At 45.7% G+C, this 22048-nt stretch overlaps 2 protein-coding genes across 3 annotated transcripts in view; one reads left to right on the top strand and one right to left on the bottom strand.

Annotated features, from left to right (window-relative positions):
• Positions 1 to 22048, top strand: part of LOC143986639 (uncharacterized) — a 166591-nt gene that overhangs the window by 116032 nt on the left and 28511 nt on the right. The window lies entirely within an intron of this gene.
• Positions 59 to 21618, bottom strand: LOC143986633 (uncharacterized). 2 transcript variants are annotated; one of them, XM_077485037.1, is made up of 7 exons: positions 21486 to 21618; positions 11345 to 11440; positions 8558 to 8655; positions 8133 to 8232; positions 7748 to 7840; positions 5722 to 5817; positions 59 to 4378 (listed from the first exon to the last, which is right to left on the bottom strand). In XM_077485037.1, exons 2-7 carry the CDS (start codon positions 11397 to 11399, stop codon positions 2877 to 2879), a joined length of 1944 nt encoding a protein of 647 aa, XP_077341163.1. In that variant the 5' UTR covers positions 11400 to 11440; positions 21486 to 21618; the 3' UTR covers positions 59 to 2876. The 2 variants fall into 2 exon arrangements, with proteins under 2 accessions (XP_077341163.1, XP_077341164.1); XM_077485038.1 differs by lacking the exons at positions 11345 to 11440; positions 21486 to 21618 and having other exon boundaries at positions 8548 to 8655.

The following is a 22048-nucleotide window of genomic DNA, read 5'->3' as shown; positions in this document are numbered from 1 at the left end:
TGGGGATGGGCTGGAGCTTTGCGATCATGCGACTGCTTAGAAAAACGTAAGAATCAAGTATTTGCAAGGCGATTTATAGGAAAGTGTAAGCAATGCGGATCAGAGGAAAGCAGAAGCGTCATTTCACAGGTAAGTGTTTGTGATGCATTTTCCTTCTACTTTATTACAAACTTATTTTCCCCTAATATGCGTAGAGGACTTTGCCATTTACTGCAATGTTCGCTTTAAGCATCAGTGACAATACAGAAACCTCAAATCTACAGGAAGAGAAAGTTTTATAAAAGAAGTAGTCCATTCTGTCACAGGAATCTGACACGCGGCTCACAGTGGTGTTTTTTTATGAAAACTCTATCTTGCATTCAGAACACAATTAGGGCTTAGCCCTCATTCACAGTGCTATGACTTCTAATGTGAGGTGCTATGATGTGCGACGCAGAAAGTCACATGACAAGTCAAAACACATTCACTTAAATAGGTGCCGGCTGTGACTCAAGTCGGCGAAAAATAAATAAATGGATACTGCACTACTTTTCTGCATCTTCCTTGCGATATGAGTGCCATAAACTTCAATGTTAAAATCCCAAAAGTCACAAGGAAGTAGTTTGGCTGTGGCAAAGCTTCAGAGGATTTTGGAAGTTCAATAATATGTGCCGCACTCTGTATTGTTACGATTGGCAAAGGAACACAAGGGGGCGCCAACTAAGTACAGTTTTAAAACACAAGTTTATGAAAAAGTCAACTCATGTAAAAATAGAAAGGCAGGCATATCAGATTTATCTGCGGCCTGATGGTGGGCACAAGTCAGGTTCCCTAGCTGGACTGGTGTTTCTTCACCGCGATCAAAGACAATGGGGGGATCGCGGTCCGAAGAAGCAGAGCCAGCGTGAAACAAAACCGGAAGCGACTTCACCAACGGGCCACAGGAAGGAGTGTGGTTATGTGTTTCAAAGCTTCCCCTTATCAAACCAGTTACACACTATGGAGAGCATCCTAATATAGGAACAAGCAGAAGACTATATTAAAGAGGAAGTAAACCCTGATGAGTTTACTTCCTCTTTGATTCCCTGCAAAGGTAAAGCATAATGGACTACTATGCATCGCATAGTAGCCCATTATGTTTCACTTACCTGACACAGGAGCCAACGAAGTTACCGCTGTCCCCTGTAGTCCGGAGCATCCATCTTCTCGGTGGGTCTCGTTGCTCCGCCGCTGTCATTCAACGAAGCCGTGATGATGTCACTCCAGCGCATGGGAGCCGCCACTCGCGGCATGCCGCCGTTGACAGCGGCGTGCTCAGTGCGCACCGCTATCTACGGCGCATGCGCCGTAGACAGCGGTGCCTGTGTTTTGGCAGATATCTCCTAAACCGTGTAGGTTTAGGAGATATTTCTTGGACCTACAGGTAAGACTTAATCTAGGCTTACCTGTAGGTCAAAGTGGTCTGTAAGGGTTTACAACCACTTTAAGAAAGGTGTCGACCCCCCCCCCCCCAAAAACAAGTTTCTGGACAAGGGGTACCCCTCTGATCTGGTTGAGGAGGCCTACTCCTCCTCTGTCTTTTTCATGCATGTTATCCATTGGCTTTTTAACCACTTCAGCCCCAGAAGGATTTACCTCCTTCATGACCAGGCCATTTTATGCGATACTGCACTGCATCACTTTAACTGCCAATTGCGTAGTCGTGCGACACTGTACACAAATAAAATTCATGTCCTTTTTTTCCCAGAAATAGAACTTTCTTTTGGTGGCATTTGATCACCTCTGCAGCTTTTATTTTTTGCGCTATAAACAAACAAACAAAATTTTGAAAAAAAATAAATACATTTTTTTTTTTACATTTCTTCATCAATTTAGGCCAATATGTATTCTACATTTTTTTTTTTTACCAAAAATGAGAAAATCCAAAATAAGCATAAAATTGATTGGTTTGAGCAAAAAAGTTATAGCGTCTACAAACTATGGGTTAGATTTAGGATTTTTTTTTTTTTTACTACTTTTACTGGTAATGGGAAGGATCAGCAATTTTGTAGCGGGACTGCGACATTGCGGTGGATAAATCTGACCCTACGTGACACTTTTTGGGGTCCAGTGCTAATGCACTGATCACTGTATAAATGTCACTGGCAATGAAGGGGTTAACATCATGGGCAATCAAAGGGTTAACATTGTTCCCTGCTAGTGTTTTCTATCTGTGTGGGGGATGGACTGACAGGAAGAACACAGAAATCACTGTTCCTAATTATTAGAAACAGAAGAGATCTCAGTGTACTTCCCTGTCAGAATGGGGATCTGCCTTGTTTACATAGGCAGATTCCCAATCTGCCTCTCTGTGCAGCGACTGCGGGTGGCCAGAGGACATCGGGCATCAGACCCATGGATTGGTTCCTGCGCCATGCAGCAGGCGCGCACCAGCAGTATCTAGTGCACGAAAACAACGTACAGGTATGTTTCACGCAACAGAGCTGCCCTGCTGCAGTATATATGTGGTGGCCAGTCTTTAAGTGGTTAGTAAACTTGTGTTTTAATACTGCTCTTATTTGGCGCCCCCTTGTGTTCCTTTCCCAGCTTGACAGTTTGCTTCACTCTTTGGGGCTGCTGCCACTTTTTGCTACGGAAGCCATGGACTATAATAAATTTTAAAGCTTATGGACTTTAACGTTGTGTATTGGGGTAGTACACAACTCCTCCAGCGCCATTTGTATCTCTTGCATTGTTATGATTGACCTAAGCCAAACTTGCAAAACATCAAATTTGCACTGAAGTCATGTTGAGGTTGCAGGGCTTTGGGGGTCGCAGCTGTGTGAACCGAGCCTTAGTTCCAATATGGACCTCATAAAGTGCAGACAAACGATCTCTTCGTAAAACCTTTCATCGGCTCAGATCACCAAGTCAGGAACACACCTATGTGAACTATTTGAGATGCAGCAAGGTTTCAAATGTGCAACTTCCCCTCTGTGAATGTTTTTCGGTTTCTTGAGTTCCCCTGTATGAACTTTTTCGTGTTTGTTAAGATCTGCTTTAAAGTGAAAACTTTTACCGCACTCCGAGCAGGAAAATGGCTTCACTCCCGAGTGAGCTTTCTCATGTTTAGTAAGATACGATCTAGTAGCAAAGCATTTTTGACATTCAGAACATGAATATGGCTTCTCACCGCTGTGAGTTCTCTCATGTTCGATCAGACCAGTTTTCCGAGTGAAACGTTTCCCGCAATCGGAGCATGAATACGGCTTCACATCTGTGTGAGTTCGCTGATGAACAATAAGACTAGATCTCTCCGTAAAACATTTCCCACATTCTGAACACGCATGTGGCTTAACCCCTGAATGGATTCTTACATGTCTAGTAAGAGATGAATTTAAAAAGAAACTTTCGCCACATACAGAACAGGAAAATGGCTTCACCCCTGTGTGAGTTGTCTCGTGTACGGTGAGATAGGACCTTTTAGCAAAACATTTCCCACACTCCGAACAGGAAAATGGCTTCACACCAGTGTGAGTTCTCTGGTGACTAGCAAGATGGGACCTTTTAGCAAAACATTTTCCACATTCTGAGCACGAATAAGGCTTCTCCCCTGTGTGAATCATTTGATGGTAGGTAAGATCTCCTTTTTGGGAAAAGGATTTTCCACACTCCGAACAGGAGAACGGCTTCTCTCCTGCATGAGCTCTCTGGTGAAGAATAAGTAGATGCTTAAAAGAAAAACATTTTCCACATTCTACACATGAATACGGCTTCTCCCCCGTATGAGTGGCCTGATGAGAGATCAGACGCGACCTGTGAGAAAAACATTTCCCGCATTCCAAACACGAAAAGGGTTTCTCAGATGAGTGGGTTCTCCGGTGAGCAATAAGGTGTTGCTTCTGAGAAAAACATTTGCCACATTCAGAGCATGAATATGGCTTTTCACCGCTGTGAATTCTCTGATGCTCGATAAGACCGGATCTCCGAGTGAAACATTTCCCACATTCCGGACAGGAGTAAGGTTTCACTCCTTTGTGAGTTCTCTGATGTACAAACAGGCTGGATCTGAAGGTAAAACATTTCCCACATTCCGTACAGGAAAATGGCTTCTCTCCAGTATGACTGATCTGATGGGAGATAAGATAGCCTCTTTGGGAAAAACACTTGCCACATTGTGAACAGGAATATGGTTTAACCACTTTTTGACCTGTCTGCTGTGAAATACATTTTTCTCTCTGAGCAAAAGACTCAAGAGCCTCATTGGGCAAGTCACCCTGCAAGTTCCTTTCAGATACTGAAAGTTGATTTGGGAAAAGTAGGTTTTCTTCTGATGAAACTGATGTAATGTCGTCATCTTGTAAATCACCATCTGGGAAGTTAAGATGTTCTTCCATGTAATATCTTCTGTATCGTCCATCTGGAGGGAATAACAAATGAAGGTAAATAAGAATGATAAAGCCTACTGGGTTTGGCTGATTGACCCACCACTCCCTTCCCAGTCTAAAAAATGATTAAGAGCAATGTGCTTCTATGCCAACAAAATCTATTCTTCTTGCATCGAAACTGCCTCCCCACTAACTGAATGGGAGTACTTTTATTAAGGCCATTGATGATATGATTTTCTTTCCTGCCACAGGCGGCAAGAAAGAAAATCAATTGATTCCTTCATCAACAGATCAATATTGATGTGGGAATCCCTCCTGCGGAGCTGTGGTGTTCTCCTGGTGGGAGGAGCTGTCCTTGCCGAAAGAACAATTATTCCTAGTGGTTAGTGATGGATCAACTTGTTGTACAATCAGCTTGCCCATAAATGGGCAAGTAAATATAGATAGGAGGGCCATGTTAAGTTGGCAAATAGATGGTTCAGATCTCGGCCAGATCAGTAGGGACCAGCCGAGATTCGAACCATCTATAGCTGGCCTAACTCAGCCCTCAAATTGCCTACCCTAACGGGGGCTCCCTACAGAAGTTTAATACAATTTGGGGCTCATGGTCTAACTCACTTCTTATGGTTAAATTTGCAGATGGTTAGCAAGTCAGGAGATGGTATTATTGCTATAGCACTGTATGATATGGATATTTACAAAATTGTATTGTTCACCAAGCCTTGTTAAAAGATTTTGTATGTACCCAGCAAGAAATATGCAAGACCATGCAGTTGATTTACTAAAACTGGAGAGTGCAAAATCTGGTGCATCTGTGCATGGCAGCCAATCAGCTTCCAACTTCAGCTTGTTCCATTAACTGCTTCCATACCGCCAAACATCATATGACACCCTCAGCTTTCAGTGGCGATATCTGAATGATGCCTGCAGCTGCGGAGGGGCGGGGGGTTTCCAAAAAGCGAAAGTTCCTTTTTTCGTGTGGAACTCAGCTTTGTATTAAAATGTATTATAGTTCACAGAACATAATATGTCCTTCCTTTGCAGCAATTTCTGCAACAGAGAACATCTTTCTTTTGAAAAATAGAAAAATAAAAGAACACTCAAAAGTCTTGTTACCAAACAACTACAGAGATGTGAATTGAGACTGAATTGACTCCTATGGAGATGCGCGGAGAAGACTGAATTGACATCTACAGAGATATGGAGGAGACTGAATTAACCTCTTTGGCATTTAACAGCAAAGTTGAACAATTCAAACTATGGGTCAGCTTCCTCCTTTTCCAGAGGATCCAGCTTTGCATCTCCTGTACCACAACTCTTCTCCTTTATCAATTCATAAGAGACTGCAAGAAGAATATTACTCTGTATTACTCACTTGTACTGATCTCTATGTGACCTTCCTCCTCTTTAATCCCCAGATGTCCTCCTTCATCCTCCTCAGCTTTGATGTCTCTCTGAGTGTCTCCGGGGTCTGTGAATAAAGATAAGAGGGAAGCCCCCTGTACTGAGATGTATAAGAGACCCCAGAGAATGTGTGTGGGGGAGACTGGTCACACACAATATGATATGATCTTTCTAAAACTGAGCTTGTAATGGTTCCTCCTCCTTAATCCCCCACTCATGACTTTACCATTGAAATCAACAGCAACTAATTGTTCCCTCCCCACATGCCAGGGTGCTAGGTGTTATCCTGGACTCTGGCCTCTCCTTCGGGCCCCACATCCAATCGCCGGCTAAATCCTGCCGCCCCAACATTTCCAGAATTTGCCCCTTCCTGACTAACCACACTACAAAACAACTTATCCTCACTTTAGTTATATCCCGCCTTGAATACTGCAACTCCCTCTTTGCTGGCCTATGTTTACACAGGCTATCCCCCTTTCAGTTTATTATGAATGCTGCTGCTAGACTAATACACACCTTACTAACTGACCCATGACTGATGCTCCTCTCTGCCAATCTCTTCACTGGCTTTCACTACCTCACCATATAAAATTCAAAAAACGAACTACAATGTACCCCCGACCCTCCCCCCCACGCCCTGCTACCTTATCAACCTCTCTTCCAAATCATCCTCTCTGCTCCTCCCAAGACATCTTGCTCTCTAGCTCCCTTGTTAACTCACCCCATGCTCGCCCCCAGGACTTCCCCAGAACCTCTCCAATCCTCTGGAACTCCCTACCCCAGTATGTCCGGTCAGCTGCCACCCTGTCCACCTTTAGGTGATCTTTGAAAACTCATTTATTCAGGGAAGCCTACCCCACCAATACCTAGAAAAACTGTACTTGAGTCCCCTCCATCAGATTATTTCCTGCAGCTATACTCCATAAGCAGGGCCATAGGTGTGCACCCCAAAGCTCAAAAAAACACATGCATGCGTGTGTGTATAATTTTATATATATATATATATATATTTATTACACACACACACACATATGTATACACATACACGCTTATGGCAGAGCTGGAACAGTGAAAGAAGTACTGTAGCACTTCATTACTGGCACCCCTGGTCAGGGAAGATATTTTGAAACCCCAGCCAACACACCGAGTGATGATACTCATGTGCTCAGAGTGATTAGGGTGTGCCCAGGCACACCCCCTGCGCACGCCTATGAGCAGGCCTCTCCTATTCCTTCTGTATTGAACTGTATTATAATTGTACTGTCCCCCTCTATATTGTAAAGTACTGCACAAACTTTTGGCGCTGTATAATAATAATGTAAGTAGTAGGAGAGCCAGAGTCTAATAGAGGCTAATGGCTTGACTCCTCCACTGGGGACATACTGTCTCCCAGTCTACTGACTGATGAAGGGGTACAGGGGATTGTTCTAGTGACTGAATAAGTAGAATGTGTTTTTTTTTTTTTTTTTTTTTTAATTACTCACCCTGATAAAAAGTTCCTTCCCATTAATCCCTACACATCTTTCTTCTGTTTTCTCAACTTTGATGTCTTTCTGGTTTTTGGTTCTATAAATAAATATGAAAGTAAAGCTCCCTGTACTGGCATGCACTCTGGCCTCTAAATACAGTGGGGGGAATTCAATAGCTGCGACACTTTACTAGCGTTAATCCCTCTTGCTAGTGTATTGTGCCAAATTCATGAAGAATACGCAACACTTTGGTTCTGACAACGACTTGTAGACCAAAATTCAGGTAGTTGTAAAATGCGTCACTTTTACAGTGTGGCACAATGAATGCACCAAATAAAATAAAAAATACCAACAGTTCATATCTTACCAAAGTATAGCCAATTAAGACAAACTCTTTTGGCGAACAGAGAAACTGGCCCAGACAGATTTTGTGAAAGTCTCTCACATGCAATCTAAAAAGTGTCTTAGCATGCACCAAATTCAAGTGGAATCTTTAAATGTTTTTTGCATTTGGTATTTATTGCCCACCTGTGTTAATCTCAGTAGAAATGTCCTCCTTTTTAACCTTCACGGGTCCTTCTTCCTCCTCCTCAGCTTTTACATCTCTCTGAGTGCCGAGGTCTGTGAATAAAGATGAGAGTGAAGCCCCCTGTACTGAGATGTATGAGAGACCCCAGAGAGTGTGTGTGGGGGGAGACTGGTCACGTCTCTTGGCTGGTAACACACAATGACATGATGTGAGGAGGAGATCCGGAGTCTAATAGAGGCTGATGGCTCCTGACTCCCCCACTGGGCACATACTGTCTCCCCATTACTGTCTACTGACAGAGGAGGGGGGAGGAGAAGAGATTGTTGTAGTGACTGAACAAGGAGAATCTGGGGCTCTTCTCTGGATTTAGTGTTTATTACTCACCTGTGCTGATCTCTGGAGGGATTTCCTCGTCCTTACATGGATCATCTCCCATTACATATGGCTCTTCATTTTCCACTTTAATGACAATAAGCTCTTTATCCTAAATTAAAATAACATATTTTGTTGGTGTCTGATCTACACGAATGTTCAGTTTTAAGCCTGGTTCACACCTATGCAGGTTGGGGTTGATGCATATTCCAGGTGCATTTTGCATTTTTCAATACACATTTTTGATCCATTGAAATCTTTGGAACAAAAACACAACCTGCTGGTCCCTGGCCTTTTCCAAAAAATGTGCAGATGTGAACGTGACCCATAGGAAATCATGTTAAATGGACTGTAGCCTGTTTTGCAAAACTGAAAATGCACCAAAAAAATACATAGGTGTGAACAAGGCCTTAGTACAGATCCTTACTTCTAGATACCTGATCATCCTCTGGAATCTTGTTATTTTCCAGTTTCAAGTCCCGGGAATACAGAGGACGGGGACATCTCTCTGGTGGGTTCCCATTACTGGATCCATCTGTAGGAAACACACACACTGACTGAATACATTGTTTTCTATGTCTTTATATCAGAAAATGTGTGCATCTAGATCAGTGTTTCTGAGCAGCCAGGCTGTGGTGTGGTGCTGGGACACAGCGCTCATCTTGCCAGTCGGTAGCTTGACAGTATATATATTTTTTATGTGTGCTGACTCAGACTGCACACAAATACACACACAAGACATCTGTCACAACCTCCGCAGTGTCAGAATGAGGTTCATTTACTAAAACTAGAAGGTACAAAATTGGGTGCAGCTGTGCAATAAAACCAATCAGCTTCCAGGGTTTATTTTTATTTTTTTGTCAAAGCTTAATTGAATAAGCTGATATTAGAAGCCGATTGGCTACCATGCACAGCTGCACCAGAGTTTGCACTCTCCAGTTTAAGAGGCACATACTGACTGCACACCATCAATATAAGGGGGATACACTGAGAAGGTACCACAAAAACATAGGCGAATGCTGAAAACTGACCAAACTAAGAGGGTACACTGATGACTGACTAACAATTTAAAGGGGTACACAAAGCACTGGCTATCAACTAAGGGGACGCATTGAGTGCTGACCACCAAAGTAAGGGAGCGTACCGACTACCAGTGTAGGGGGCATATGCTGGGTGAAGGAGGCATACTGCCCACCAACTTAAAGTGGTTGTAAACCTCAGACATTAAATATGAACAAAGCATATCCCTCTATAGTGTGTACTTGTTTCAGTCCAGAGGACTACGTTTTATTTCTTTCCGCTGCCTCCTTCCTCTGCTATCTGCATGAGTCACTTCTGACAAGTTTTCCTGACACCAAGAGAAAAAAAGGTGACAGGGGAGAAAGCTCCAGCACACAGCCTGCGACAGCCTCAGCTGTTCATGTGCGCTGTATGAAGGGGGGTGTGTCCCTTCCCTCCAATCAGTGCTCAGAGTTCTAACTGTGCAATTTCAGGTCTCTGCCCCTTTTTTTCTGACAGCTCAGACTAGCTTTTTAAATTTAGTAGAACCCTGCAGACAAACATGTACAACTTATGTAGGATGATTTGTTTCATCTATGTGCATCACCTAAGGCAAGTCACGTCAATGGGTATATGGCTGCATGATTAATCGTTAAAAAAACGTGATCTCGATTCACTCCCCTGACGATCTTTCCAGCTGAGAGTAGGCGATTCCTTCATATAAACAAGTGGAGCGATTATCTGCTCACTCAGCTGTCAAAAGAAAGCATCCTGGGCAATCTGCCAAGTTTAGAACTTGAAACATTGTAACTAACTATCAAAGGGATAGAATGTGTAAATGCAGGAAGTTTACCACTTAAAGTCTAAATCTTTTTTCTTTCTTAAGTTAAAATCAATATTTTTTGCTAGAAAATTAATATTACTTGGCACCCCCAAACATATATATATATATAAAATTTTAGCAGAGACCCTAGGGAATAAAATGGCAATTGCTGCAATATTTTATTTCACACTGTGTTTGCCCAGCAGTCTTTCAAATGCAAATGTTTGGGAAAAAATACATTTCAATAAATAAAATAAAAACGAAACAATAAAGTAAGCACAATTTTTTTTTTTGTTTTAGGCTGGGTTCACACTGCTGCGGGGGGAGATCCGGATGTGATTCGCACCGCAAATCACATCCGATCTCCGTAGCGATGCGAGTACAGCCATACAGATAGTATGGCTGAATTCGCATCGCTCCCGCAGCAAACTCGCACGGGACCCTTTTTTTGGTCCGCAACAGAATCGGATCGCATGGGGGTTCACACCATGCGATCCGATTCCTGTGCGAGTCGGCAGATCGCACTGCGATATGCGGACGGATCTGGGGGTGTCATTAACATATCATTGACACTCCCAGCCGTCCGCATAGGGCAGTGTGAACTGCCGGCGGGAGTAATGCAATGCGGGAAAACGCTGCGGATTCGCGGCGTTCCCGCATCGCAGCGGTGTGAACCCGGCCTTAATGTGAAAGATGATGTTCCGCCGCGAGAATCGTGATCTATCTTCTAAGCAAAAAGATTATGATTCTCATTTTAGCCAGAATCGTGCCGCTCTAGTATATGGAAGGGTTTACAACCCCTTTAAGAGGATACTTACTCCTGACCCTTGCACTTTGACTGTTGCAAAGTATGTGGCATGGTGTACATTACATAGATTTAACTGCTGCACTGTATATTCTTCAGGGGTCCCCAACCCCTGGGCCATGGACCAGTGTCAGTTCATGGCCTGTTTGGGTGCAAAGTGGGGCTTGGCCGTGGGCAGACCAAGCCAGTACAACCTGCACTGTCCCCCAATGACCCCCAGAAGGCAACCACTCCCTTTCTGAGGATAAGGATGAGCCACGTTCGGGTCAACCACCAAGCATCACTATTCCCTTTCTTCTCTGTGGTTGCGGAGAAGTAGATAGAGGATGGCCGGGGACAGGATCTCAGAGCACTGGTGAGACCCAGGTTGCACCAGCCTTCCCATTGAGTGAGGTGGCAAGCTGCCCCCCTAATGCCCCCAACCGGTCCATGGAGGGGTTGACTTGAGTTCCACCGCTCTACATCCTATCATATCTATCATGATCCTAGAATAAAAATATATTCTTTTGGTTCTTTTTTACTGGGCTCTGATCTCAAAAGGTTGAGATCCACTAATCTATACCTTTTTTTCCCCCCAAGAAAGTAGTCTTCTCTTACCAGGTGAAGTAAGGGGTGGCTGGTTTTCCATCATGATGCCCCAGTGCAGGTCCATGTCTTTCAAATGCTCCAGCTCATCTTGCTTGCAATGCAATCCTTAGAAAAAAAAAAAATATATATATATACATTATATTATTATTATATTTGGCTGAGAGGAGTTGTAGCTGCAGATGTGGAAGCCAAATACCAAGGGAGGTACTAGTAAAGTGCCCAGGGACTCAGACCGCTATATAAATGTAGGTCATGCTCTAGTAAGCTATGTAGTAGGAAGGGGTTTCTTGGTGACACGGGGTACAATACAGTAATAAAAATGCCTATATAAATATTACAATTTAAAATCAGGATATACTGTATTTCGACTTGGAAATGTGGGCTGCCTATAGCAGGCAAACTGATTCCCCATCCACATGATACTAAAAAGTAGATATCTAAAATCCAGCGAGATCCAAGATGTTTTTACAACAAGGTAAATTTACATCTATTGCAGTGGTTTCAAAAGTGTGGCCCTTTGCTTGCCTTTATCTGGCCCTCATGGCAACATTCCTCCCCCTGACACCAACATTGGGGCACTATTCTACCCACTGACACCAACATTGGGGCACTATTCCACCCACTGACACCAACAATGGGGCACTATTCCACCCACTGACACCAACATTGGGGCACTATTCCTCCCACTGACACCAACATTGGGGCACTATTCTACCCACTGACACCAACATTGGGGCACTATTCTACCCACTGACACCAACATTGGTGCACTATTCTACCCACTGACACCAACATTGGGGCACTATTCTACCCACTGACACCAACATTGGGGCACTATTCCACCCACTGACACCAACATTGGGGCACTATTCTACCCACTGACACCAACATTGGGGCACTATTCCACCCACTGACACCAACATTGGGGCACTATTCCTCCCACTGACACCAACATTGGGGCACTATTCCTCCCACTGACACCAACATTGGGGCACTATTCCTCCCACTGACACCAACATTGGGGCACTATTCCTCCCACTGACACCAACAATGGGGCACTATTCCTCCCACTGACACCAACAATGTGGCACTATTCCTCCCACTGACACCAACATTGGGGCACTATTCCTCCCACTGACACCAACAATGGGGCACTATTCCTCCCACTGACACCAACATTGGGGCACTATTCCTCCCACTGACACCAACATTGGGGCACTATTCCTCCCACTGACACCAACATTGGGGCACTATTCCTCCCACTGACACCAACAATGGGGCACTATTCCTCACCCTGACACCCACAATGGGGCATTATTCTTCCCACTGACACCAATAATGGGGCACTATTCCTCACCCTGACACCCACAATGGGGCATTATTCTTCCCACTGACACCAACAATGTGGCACTATTCCTCCAATACCAATTATTGCTGTTCCTACTGATCATCACTCCCACTGACCATCAAGTCTGGCCCCCCTAATGTCTGAAGGACAATAAATTGGCCCAATGTTTAGAAGGTTTGGAGGTTTGGTTCTATTGCAACAGAACCTCTGATGCAATGCCTGGACAAGGTCTTCTAGAACAATCATTTTTATTAAAGCAAAAAGTAAACAGTACACAATGAATAAAGGAATGATCGGTTCCCATACAAGGGGAATGGATAACAGGAGCAATACTACAACATCAATGTTTACATTTGGAGTATACAATATAAACTAACTGCCCCAACCAACAGGGCCGGGGTAGTCTCAAGTGATAGGCCCAAGGGACCCAGGTCAGAAATCAAGAGAAACACAAAAATAAAAAAGGGAGGGGAAGGAGTAGGATTGAGTTCAGAGGGGGGAGAAGAGTAGTGAGGAGCATCAAGGAGATAGCCTTGTAGAGCTTGTTTAAAAAGACTGCTGTACACCCAGGAGCACAGAATAATCCTGCATCCCCATGATGAGTGAAATGCAAGCTTACCACCTCCTTGTCTCTGGCACTGTGTCCAGGGTGACATGATTTTATCGGGGCCCAAACCTATTGGGCAAAACATGTAGGGTGGAACCCAAGCATTTGATGTCAATCTATTTCATAGGATGTGAATGGCAGCTACTGCAATGTTTTCAGTCTGGGTGAGATAATCAATAGATTGTGGCCACTAGAGCTTTTACAGATAGAAGTCTTTTTTTTTATGCTTTTTTTTTTTTTTTCGAAATGAAACAAACTTTGGAAAAGGAGACTCTTGCATTTTATTTATTTCAGGTACCGTATATACTCGAGTATAGGCCGACCAGAATATAAGCCGAGGCCCCCAATTTACCCCCAAAAAACTGGAAAACTTATTGACTCGTGTATAAGCCGAGGGTGAGACATGGCTGTCCATCCCTGTGTGTGTGTCCGTCCATCCCTGTGTGTCCATCCATCCCTGTGTGTGTATCCATCCATCCATCCATCCCTGTGTGTGTGTGTGTGTGTGTATTCATCCATCCATCCATCCCTGTGTGTGTGTGTGTGTGTGTGTGTGTGTGTATCCATCCATCCATCCATCCCTGTGTGTGTGTGTGTGTATCCATCCATCCATCCATCCCTGTGTGTGTGTGTGTGTGTGTGTGTGTGTGTGTGTCCGTGCAGCCGTGTGTGTGTGTGTGTGTGTGTGTGTGTGTGTGTGTGTGTGTGTGTGTGTCCGTGCAGCCTTGTGTGTGTGTCCAGCCTACCTGTGTCCCAAGCCTCCGTCCCGAGCCGCCGTCGTCCCGAGCCTCCTCCGACCCGTGCCGTGCCTACTCCGTCCCGTGCCTCCTCCGTCCCGTGCCGTGCCTCCTCCTTCCCGTGCCTCCTCCTTCCCGTGCCTCCTCCGTCCCGTGCCGTGCCTCCTCCGTCCCGTGCCTCCTCCGTCCCGTGCCGTGCCGATGGATCGCCGCTCTTCTCGGCGGCCATTCTACAATTCAAAATTCCGCCTCCGCCTGTGATAGGCGGAACACTCAATTTCCCAGCAGCCTGTGTTCCGCCTATCACGGACATCCTCTCATACTCGTCCGTAGTATGAGAATGAGCGGATGTCCGTGATAGGTGGAACACTGACTGCTGGGAAATTCAGTGTTCCGCCTATCACAGGCGGAGGCGGAGAAGGAGGCGCGGCTTTTAAATTTTAATGTCCGCCGTCTGTCTGCTCGATACGCTGATCGAGCAGTCAGACAGCGGTGACTCGAGTATAAGCCGAGGGGGCACTTTCAGCCTCAAAAAAGAGGCTGAAAATCTCGGCTTATACTCGAGTATATACAGTACTTATATAGCACAGTCAATTTACGCAGAGCTTAACATATACATTCACTTCAGTCCCTACCCTTAAGGAGCTTGTACTCTAAGGTCACAAACTCACATTCATATACTATGGGCAAGTGTGGGAGGAAACCGAAGTACCTGGAGGAAACCCACGCAGGCACAGGGAGAACATGCAAACTCCAGACAGGTAGTGTCGTGGTTGGGATTCGAACCAGAGACCCTTCTTACTGCTAGGTGAGAGTGCTAACCACTACACCACTGTGCCGCCCCCTACATGTGTCTATAAAGTTTGGTAAACGGTCCGATATCTGAACAGCAACATGGGTCAGGTGCATGCACATGCACATAGCTATCCGCAGACATGTCGACAAGTGTCACCTAGCGTGGAGTACATGTGACTGTCAGAGTAAACCCATTGCAGTCGAATGTAGTCTGGGTGAGAGGTAGGGTCACAGTGCAATGGAGCAATGAGAGAACATCAAGTTCTGCTACAAATTGGGGAACACAGTAACGCATGAAATGTTGGTGCAAGTGTCTCATAAGACAGAATCCATGAGTAGAAAATGAGTTCAAACTCTTTCACGATGGGAAGGAAATGACTGAGGATAAGGATGAGCCACGTTCGGGTCAACCACCAAAAAGCAGAACCCCTGACATGATCGAGTGAGTAATGCTGGCACAAGATTGGCGGAGGAATTGGGAAGTAGCAAGCACACGTGCGCACCATCGTCCACAAAGATTTGGATAAACAGAACATCTGTTCCCGGTTTGAGCTGCACAAGCTGACAGATGAACAGAAACCAAAACTGATGGAGACTTTTTGGAGATTTCATTACCATGTGTGACCAGGATCAATCCTTTCTGTGAACCATCGTCACAGTGAATCCACGTGCACCAATTATTGGCTCACCACGGCACCCCTCATCTGGCGCCTGCAGACGTTGTTTCCCTGCCTAAAAAGCATCATGAAGGGTGCAAGTTTTGCGAACATGGTGGCAATTCAAGAATGTGTGACAGCTGTTCTGTGATTGATTCCTAAGGAGGCCTTTGCTGACAGTTTCCAGAAGCTTTATGAACGTTGCCAAAAGTGTGTAGTGAAGGATGGCGATTATTTTGATTTGTTTGTATCTTCTGTTTTGCTTGTTTTCTGATGCCATTCAAAAATTAGTTTGGCCTATGAGTGGTTACAGTGATGTCTATGTAGTATCTGTCATTTTTAAGCTTTTTGGAACAATAAACTACTTACCGTATATACTCGAGTATAAGCCGAGATTTTCAGCCTCTTTTTTGAGGCTGAAAGTGCCCCCTCGGCTTATACTCGAGTCACCGCTGTCTGACTGCTCGATCAGCGTATCGAGCAGACAGACGGCGGACATTAAAATTCAAAAGCCGCGCCTCCTTCTCCGCCTCCGCCTGTGATAGGCGGAACACTGAATTTCCCAGCAGTCAGTGTTCCGCCTATCACGGACATCCGTTCATTCTCATACTACGGACGAGTATGAGAGGATGTCCGTGATAGGCGGAACACAGGCTGCTGGGAAATTGAGTGTTCCGCCTATCACAGGCGGAGGCGGAGGCGCGGCTTTTGAATTGTAGAATGGCCGCCGAGAAGAGTGGCGATCCTGGAGCGGCGATCCATCGGCACGACACGGGACGGAGGAGGCACGGGACGGAGGAGGCACGGGACAGAGGAGGCACGGGACAGAGGAGGCACGGGACAGAGGAGGCACGGGACAGAGGAGGCACGGGACAGAGGAGGCACGGGACAGAGGAGGCACGGGACAGAGGAGGCTCGGGACAGAGGAGGCTCGGGACAGAGGAGGCTCGGGACGGAGGCTTGGGACACAGGTAGGCTGGACACACACACAAGGCTGCACGGACACACACACACACACACACACACACACAAACACACACAGGGATGGATGGATGGATGGATGGATGGATACACACACACACACACACACACACACACACACACACACACACAGGGATGGATGGATGGATGAATACACACACACACACACACACACAGGGATGGATGGATGGATGGATACACACACAGGGATGGATGGACGGACACACACACAGGGATGGATGGATGGATGGATGGATGGACACACACACAGGGATGGACGGGCACACACACAGGGATGGACGGACACACAGGGATGGACAGCCATGTCTCAGCTTATACACGGCTTATACACGAGTCAATAAGTTTTCCAGTTTTTTGGGGGTAAATTGGGGGCCTCGGCTTATATTCGGGTCGGCCTATACTCGAGTATATACGGTATTTTTAGATGATCGTGTGTGTTGTGGTGCCCAAAAAGTCCATCTAGAGTCCATTTTTCCAATCTATCTACAAATGAGGATGTGGCACCCTCTTATTATACTTTCATCCACAGTACCACTCTGTGGGGATGCCCTTTTTTCATCACATCAATCTGAGGAGTCGACGTTTCAGTCTTTTGGTAAATATGATTCACAAGCCTTTGGACCTGTCAGGCCATATAAGAACCCCAATGGAGTTGTCATCAAGAGCGTCCAGTATGAAAAAACACAAACTTTACTCCATGGTGCTTCAAGCATCGCCAAAGTCTCCATAGAAGTCTATGACAACACTCGCTTACAGTACCTGAAGATTTTGAGAGGCTTTTATTCAGAGCTAGCTTTGCTTTGGAGGTATTACAGGTATGATATATCCCAGGATGCACTGGGAAACCAACAAGCCAACCGTAAAGACTTGATCAGCAGTCACTTCTGGTTCATGTGTATACATTCCGGGAGTGTCTGGTGCAGACGTCACATCTGGTGCGCAGCATTGAGCAGCAGGAAGGTGATAGACAACTAGCAGACAGCACACGTGGTGTGAAATATAGAAACACTATAGCAGAAGGTGAACGGGACTGGAGAGTGAGGACTGAGCAGTGGAGGATCACCAGAGCTTGGGGACACAAACAGGAGAAACTAACAGATTTTACATGTGGTGCACAGCATGGGAGCACTACTGAGCGGAGGATCAGCGGAGCTGGGAGACACTACTGAGCGGAGGATCAGCGGAGCTGGGAGACACTACTGAGCGGAGGATCAGCGGAGCTGGGAGACACTACTGAGCGGAGGATCAGCGGAGCTGGGAGACACTACTGAGCGGAGGATCAGCGGAGCTGGGAGACACTACTGAGCGGAGGATCAGCGGAGCTGGGAGACACTACTGAGCGGAGGATCAGCGGAGCTGGGAGACACTACTGAGCGGAGGATCAGCGGAGCTGGGAGACACTACTGAGCGGAGGATCAGCGGAGCTGGGAGCCACTACTGAGCGGAGGATCAGCGGAGCTGGGAGACACTACTGAGCGGAGGATCAGCGGAGCTGGGAGACACTACTGAGCGGAGGATCAGCGGAGCTGGGAGACACTACTGAGCGGAGGATCAGCGGAGCTGGGAGACACTACTGAGCGGAGGATCAGCGGAGCTGGGAGACACTACTGAGCGGAGGATCAGCGGAGCTGGGAGACACTACTGAGCGGAGGATCAGCGGAGCTGGGAGACACTACTGAGCGGAGGATCTGTTGAACGAGGGTACTAATAGGCTGGGATCCACTAAAGAAGAGTACTAATAAGCTGGAGATCAGCAGAGTGGGTACTATTAAGCTTGGGTTCTACTGGGCCCCTTTAAAACAAATAGAAAATCAACATACAGGGGACTTGAATAGCATCACCAAGAAATTAAAAACACATGAAAAAAAAGCATGTTGATGCGGTAGGCGCTTTAATGTGTGTTAAAGTTGAAGTGTAACCGAAGGCATAACAACTGAGGTGAAGCCGACTCCAAGCTGGGGTGGGCCGAGTTGCCTGACCCCTACGATGAGCTCAACATGGGCATTTAGACCCAGTTGACACTGGTGTGACATGCACTCCAACTTTGAGCGCACGCGTATGACAAGTCGCACCCAATTAAGTGCAATGGAACCGTTCTAATAGGAACAACTTGAGTCGCTCCAAATTAGAAAAAGGTCCTTGCGATACTTTTGTTACAGAAGTCGTATGCAAGTCGTGTTGGGATGTTGGCGCAGAAGTCAGTGTGAAACGGGTCTTAACCACTTACCAACCGTCTCCTGTACATATACGTCAGTACTTTGAAGAGGGATATCTCGGTAACGGCAGTAGATGCTGCCACAACCAAGATATCCATCTTTACAGGAGGCGGTCGTGTTTATGATAACGGTGGTCTCCGTGGTGGGTTCACCGTTCTCGGCGGCAGGAGAGGGGCAACCGCCCTCCGTCGCTTACCGGAGCCGTCAGAGAAGCGGTGGAGGCGATCGGGCCCTTTTCTGTGCCTGGGTATAGAGACGAGTGAGGCTAAGATGGCCCCCACCCGTCTCTATACCACAGGAGGGTGGAAGGGACGTCAAAACGTCACTTCCGCCCATACCTATTAAAGTGGTTGTAAACCCTTACAAACCACTTTGACCTACAAGTAAGCCTAGATTAAGGCTTACCTGTAGGTCCAAGAAATATCTCCTAAACCTATATGGTTTAGGAGATATTTGCCCGAAGACAGGTAACGCTGTCTACGGCGCATGCGCAGGTGCACTGTGCGCGGCATTTCCAAAAACGGAGCTGCCGCGCGTGTCGGCTCCCGTGCGCATGCGCGGGAGTGACGTCATTGCGGCTCCGCCGAATGACAGCGGCGGAGCTGCGAGACGCCACCAACAAGATGGAGGCTCCGGACTACAGGGGACAGCGGTGACTTCGCTGGCTCCTGTGTCAGGTAAGTGACACATAATGGGCTACTATGCGATGCATAGTAGTCCATTATGCTTTGCCTTTGCAGGGAATGAAAGAGGAAGTAAACTCATCAGGGTTTACTTCCTCTTTAAAAGGTAGATTTTTTTCAATGCCATTTTTTCAAATTACATTTTTTTTTTTTTTTTATTGCATTTAAGTCCAAATATGACATCTGAGGACTTTTTGACCCCAGATCTCATATTTAAGAGGACCGGTCATGCTTTTTTCTATTACAAGGGATGTTTACATTCCTTGTAATAAGAATAAAAGTGATCCGTTTTTTGTTTTATTTTTAAACAGTGTAAAAATAAATTAAATCAAGTAAAATAAAATAAAAATTTTAAAACATCCCGTCTCGACGAGCTCATGCGCAGAACCGAGCGCATATGTGAGCAGCGCCCGCATATGAAAACGGTAGTCAAACCACACGTGAGGTATCACTGCAAATGTTAGAGTGAGAACAATAATTCTAGCACTAGACCTCCTCTAACGCAAAACATGCAACCTGTAGAATTTTTTAAATGTCGCTTATGGAGATTTTTGAGGGTAAAAGCTTGACGCCATTCCACGAGCGGGCGCAATTTTGAAGTGTGACATAGTGGGTATCAATTTACTCGCTGTAACATTATTTTTCACAATATGAAAAAAAAATTGGGCTTATTTTACTGTTGTTTTATTATTTTATTCAAAAAAGTGAATTTGTTCCAAAAAAAGTGTGCTTGTAAGACTGCTGCGCAAATGTGAAAAAAAGTATTGCAATGACCGCCATTTTATTCTCTAGGGTGTTAGACCCCCCAAACATTATAGATTGTTGTTTTTTCTTTCGAAGTAATTTTCTAGCAAAAAAAAAACTGTTTTAAACACCGAGTCTGAAAAAGAGGCCTGGTCCTTAAGACCCCTTTCAGGCGCTTTAGCGTTAAAAAAGTGCCTGTAAAGCGATTGAAAGAAGCCTCATCTGCAGTCCCAATGTGAAAGCCCAAGTGCTTTAAGAGCCCTTTCACAATGTCAGCGCTGGAAAATGCTCGTAAAGTGGCGCTTTACCAGCGTTTTTCGAGCGCTAGTGGGGCGCTTTTAACCCCTGCTAGTGGCCAAATAAAGGGTTAAAAGCGCCCAAAAAGTGCTACTGCCAAAAGCGTTTTGCAGGCGCTTCCCATTGATTTCAACGGGAAGGGGCGCTTTAGGAGCAGTGTATTCACCGCTCCAAAAGGGCTGCAAAGAAGCTGCTTGCAGGACTTTTTTTGACGCCCTGCCAGAGCAGCGCCTCGGTGTGAAAGCACTCGGGCTTTCACATTGGGATTGCAGTTGCGGTTTCTTTCAGGCGCTTTTTTTTTTAAGCTAAAGCACCTGAAAAACGCTCCAGCGTGAAAGGGATCTCAGTGTGAAAGCACTCGGGCTTTTACATTGGGATTGCAGTTGCGGCTTCTTTCAGGCGCTTTTTTTTTACGCTAAAGCGCCTGAAAAACGCCCCAATGTGAAAGGGGTCTAAGTGGTTAAAGGGGAACCTCCTCTCCTTAACAGACATGGAAGCTGCCATCTTGGCTTATTGTTTGATCTGCAGTCTCCATGGTGCTGCACATGCAATCAGTTTTAACTGGAGATGGGCTTGGGCGTGTTCGGGTTCTTAGTCCCAAACCACGTGCCCCGATCCCGCCAGGAAGCCGACACTGCACAGCGCTAATCACAGGCAGGGAGACATTTCCGGATCTGTGAAGCTGCCTGCCTGCAATTGGCAGTGTTGGCGCCCTGGTGGCACCGGGCACGTGGTTTGGGACTAGGAACCCGAACACGCCCGGGCCCATTCCTAGTTTGTAACGAAGGCCAATTGATGGCTTGACAGTTTGGTTCATCACACAAGCAACTGTGACAGTTACCGTCCTTGGCATGTCTTGACCGGAACTGTTTTGGGAAACCATTAAAATGATATTTAGTTCTACTTTCATTTGCTGACCTATTAGCCTGGCCCACTCTAAGGCATACAAACATGCATTCATATTGTTCTAGAGAGGGCAATATCCATTGCTCACCATTTATATCTTCAGAGAGTGCTGGGACCTCTTTATCTGTCCCTAATCTGATAATAAGAAAACATTATTACCTCCTCCACATTGGACAGCCAGCCTGCAGCCTCACACCCCCCACCAACAGCTACTAGGAAACAGTAGAGAATCCTGTCAGGTTGTTAACAAAATGGCCGCCAATCTCCCCTGACTCTTCCCTTCGCTCTGCGCGCGCGCGTCTCCATAGCAACCAGGCATAGCTACCGAGGGACCAAGTGTTTCATCAGATTAGGCGACCTGTCAGAATGTAACGAAAGTGACGTTGTGTCGTCGCCATCTTGCTACACCCTACACTCCTCTTTAGTAAAGATACACCGAGAAGGTGCCAAGCGGACATTTTGTTACACCCACCAAAATTTTGCATTTTCATTTTACACTTATTTTCAACAATAATTTCAGTTTATATAGTAAAATACAGTACTTAGAATTCCGTGTGAATGTTTAGATGTTGAATTTTAAAAACAGTGGTCTTCCGTCAGATTAGCAAACCTATGTGATGAATTCAAAATAAAATTCAACATCTAACTAGTCATACGGAGTTCTAACCACTGTAATTCACTATATAAACTCACTGTACTGTTAAAAATAAATGTAAAATGCA

This window comes from Lithobates pipiens, unplaced genomic scaffold (assembly GCF_037356315.1).
Source record: "Lithobates pipiens isolate NorthernLeopardFrog02 unplaced genomic scaffold, aLitPip1_a1.2 Scaffold_174, whole genome shotgun sequence".
Taxonomy (NCBI): Eukaryota; Metazoa; Chordata; class Amphibia; order Anura; family Ranidae; genus Lithobates; species Lithobates pipiens.
Note: the sequence above shows the minus strand (reverse complement) of the source record. Positions and strands in the feature narration are given on the sequence as shown.

Bases quoted from the DNA above. Each gene is read 5' to 3' on its own strand.
- LOC143986633 (XM_077485037.1), bottom strand. From the start codon at position 11,399: ATGGACCTGCACTGGGGCATCATGATGGAAAACCAGCCACCCCTTACT. The intron at 8,233-8,557 runs GTATCTAGAAGT...ATTTTAATTTAG, and splicing joins AGATTCCAGAGGATGATCAG to GATAAAGAGCTTATTGTCAT. The intron at 7,841-8,132 runs GTGAGTAATAAA...CTTTATTCACAG, and splicing joins CCCTCCAGAGATCAGCACAG to ACCTCGGCACTCAGAGAGAT.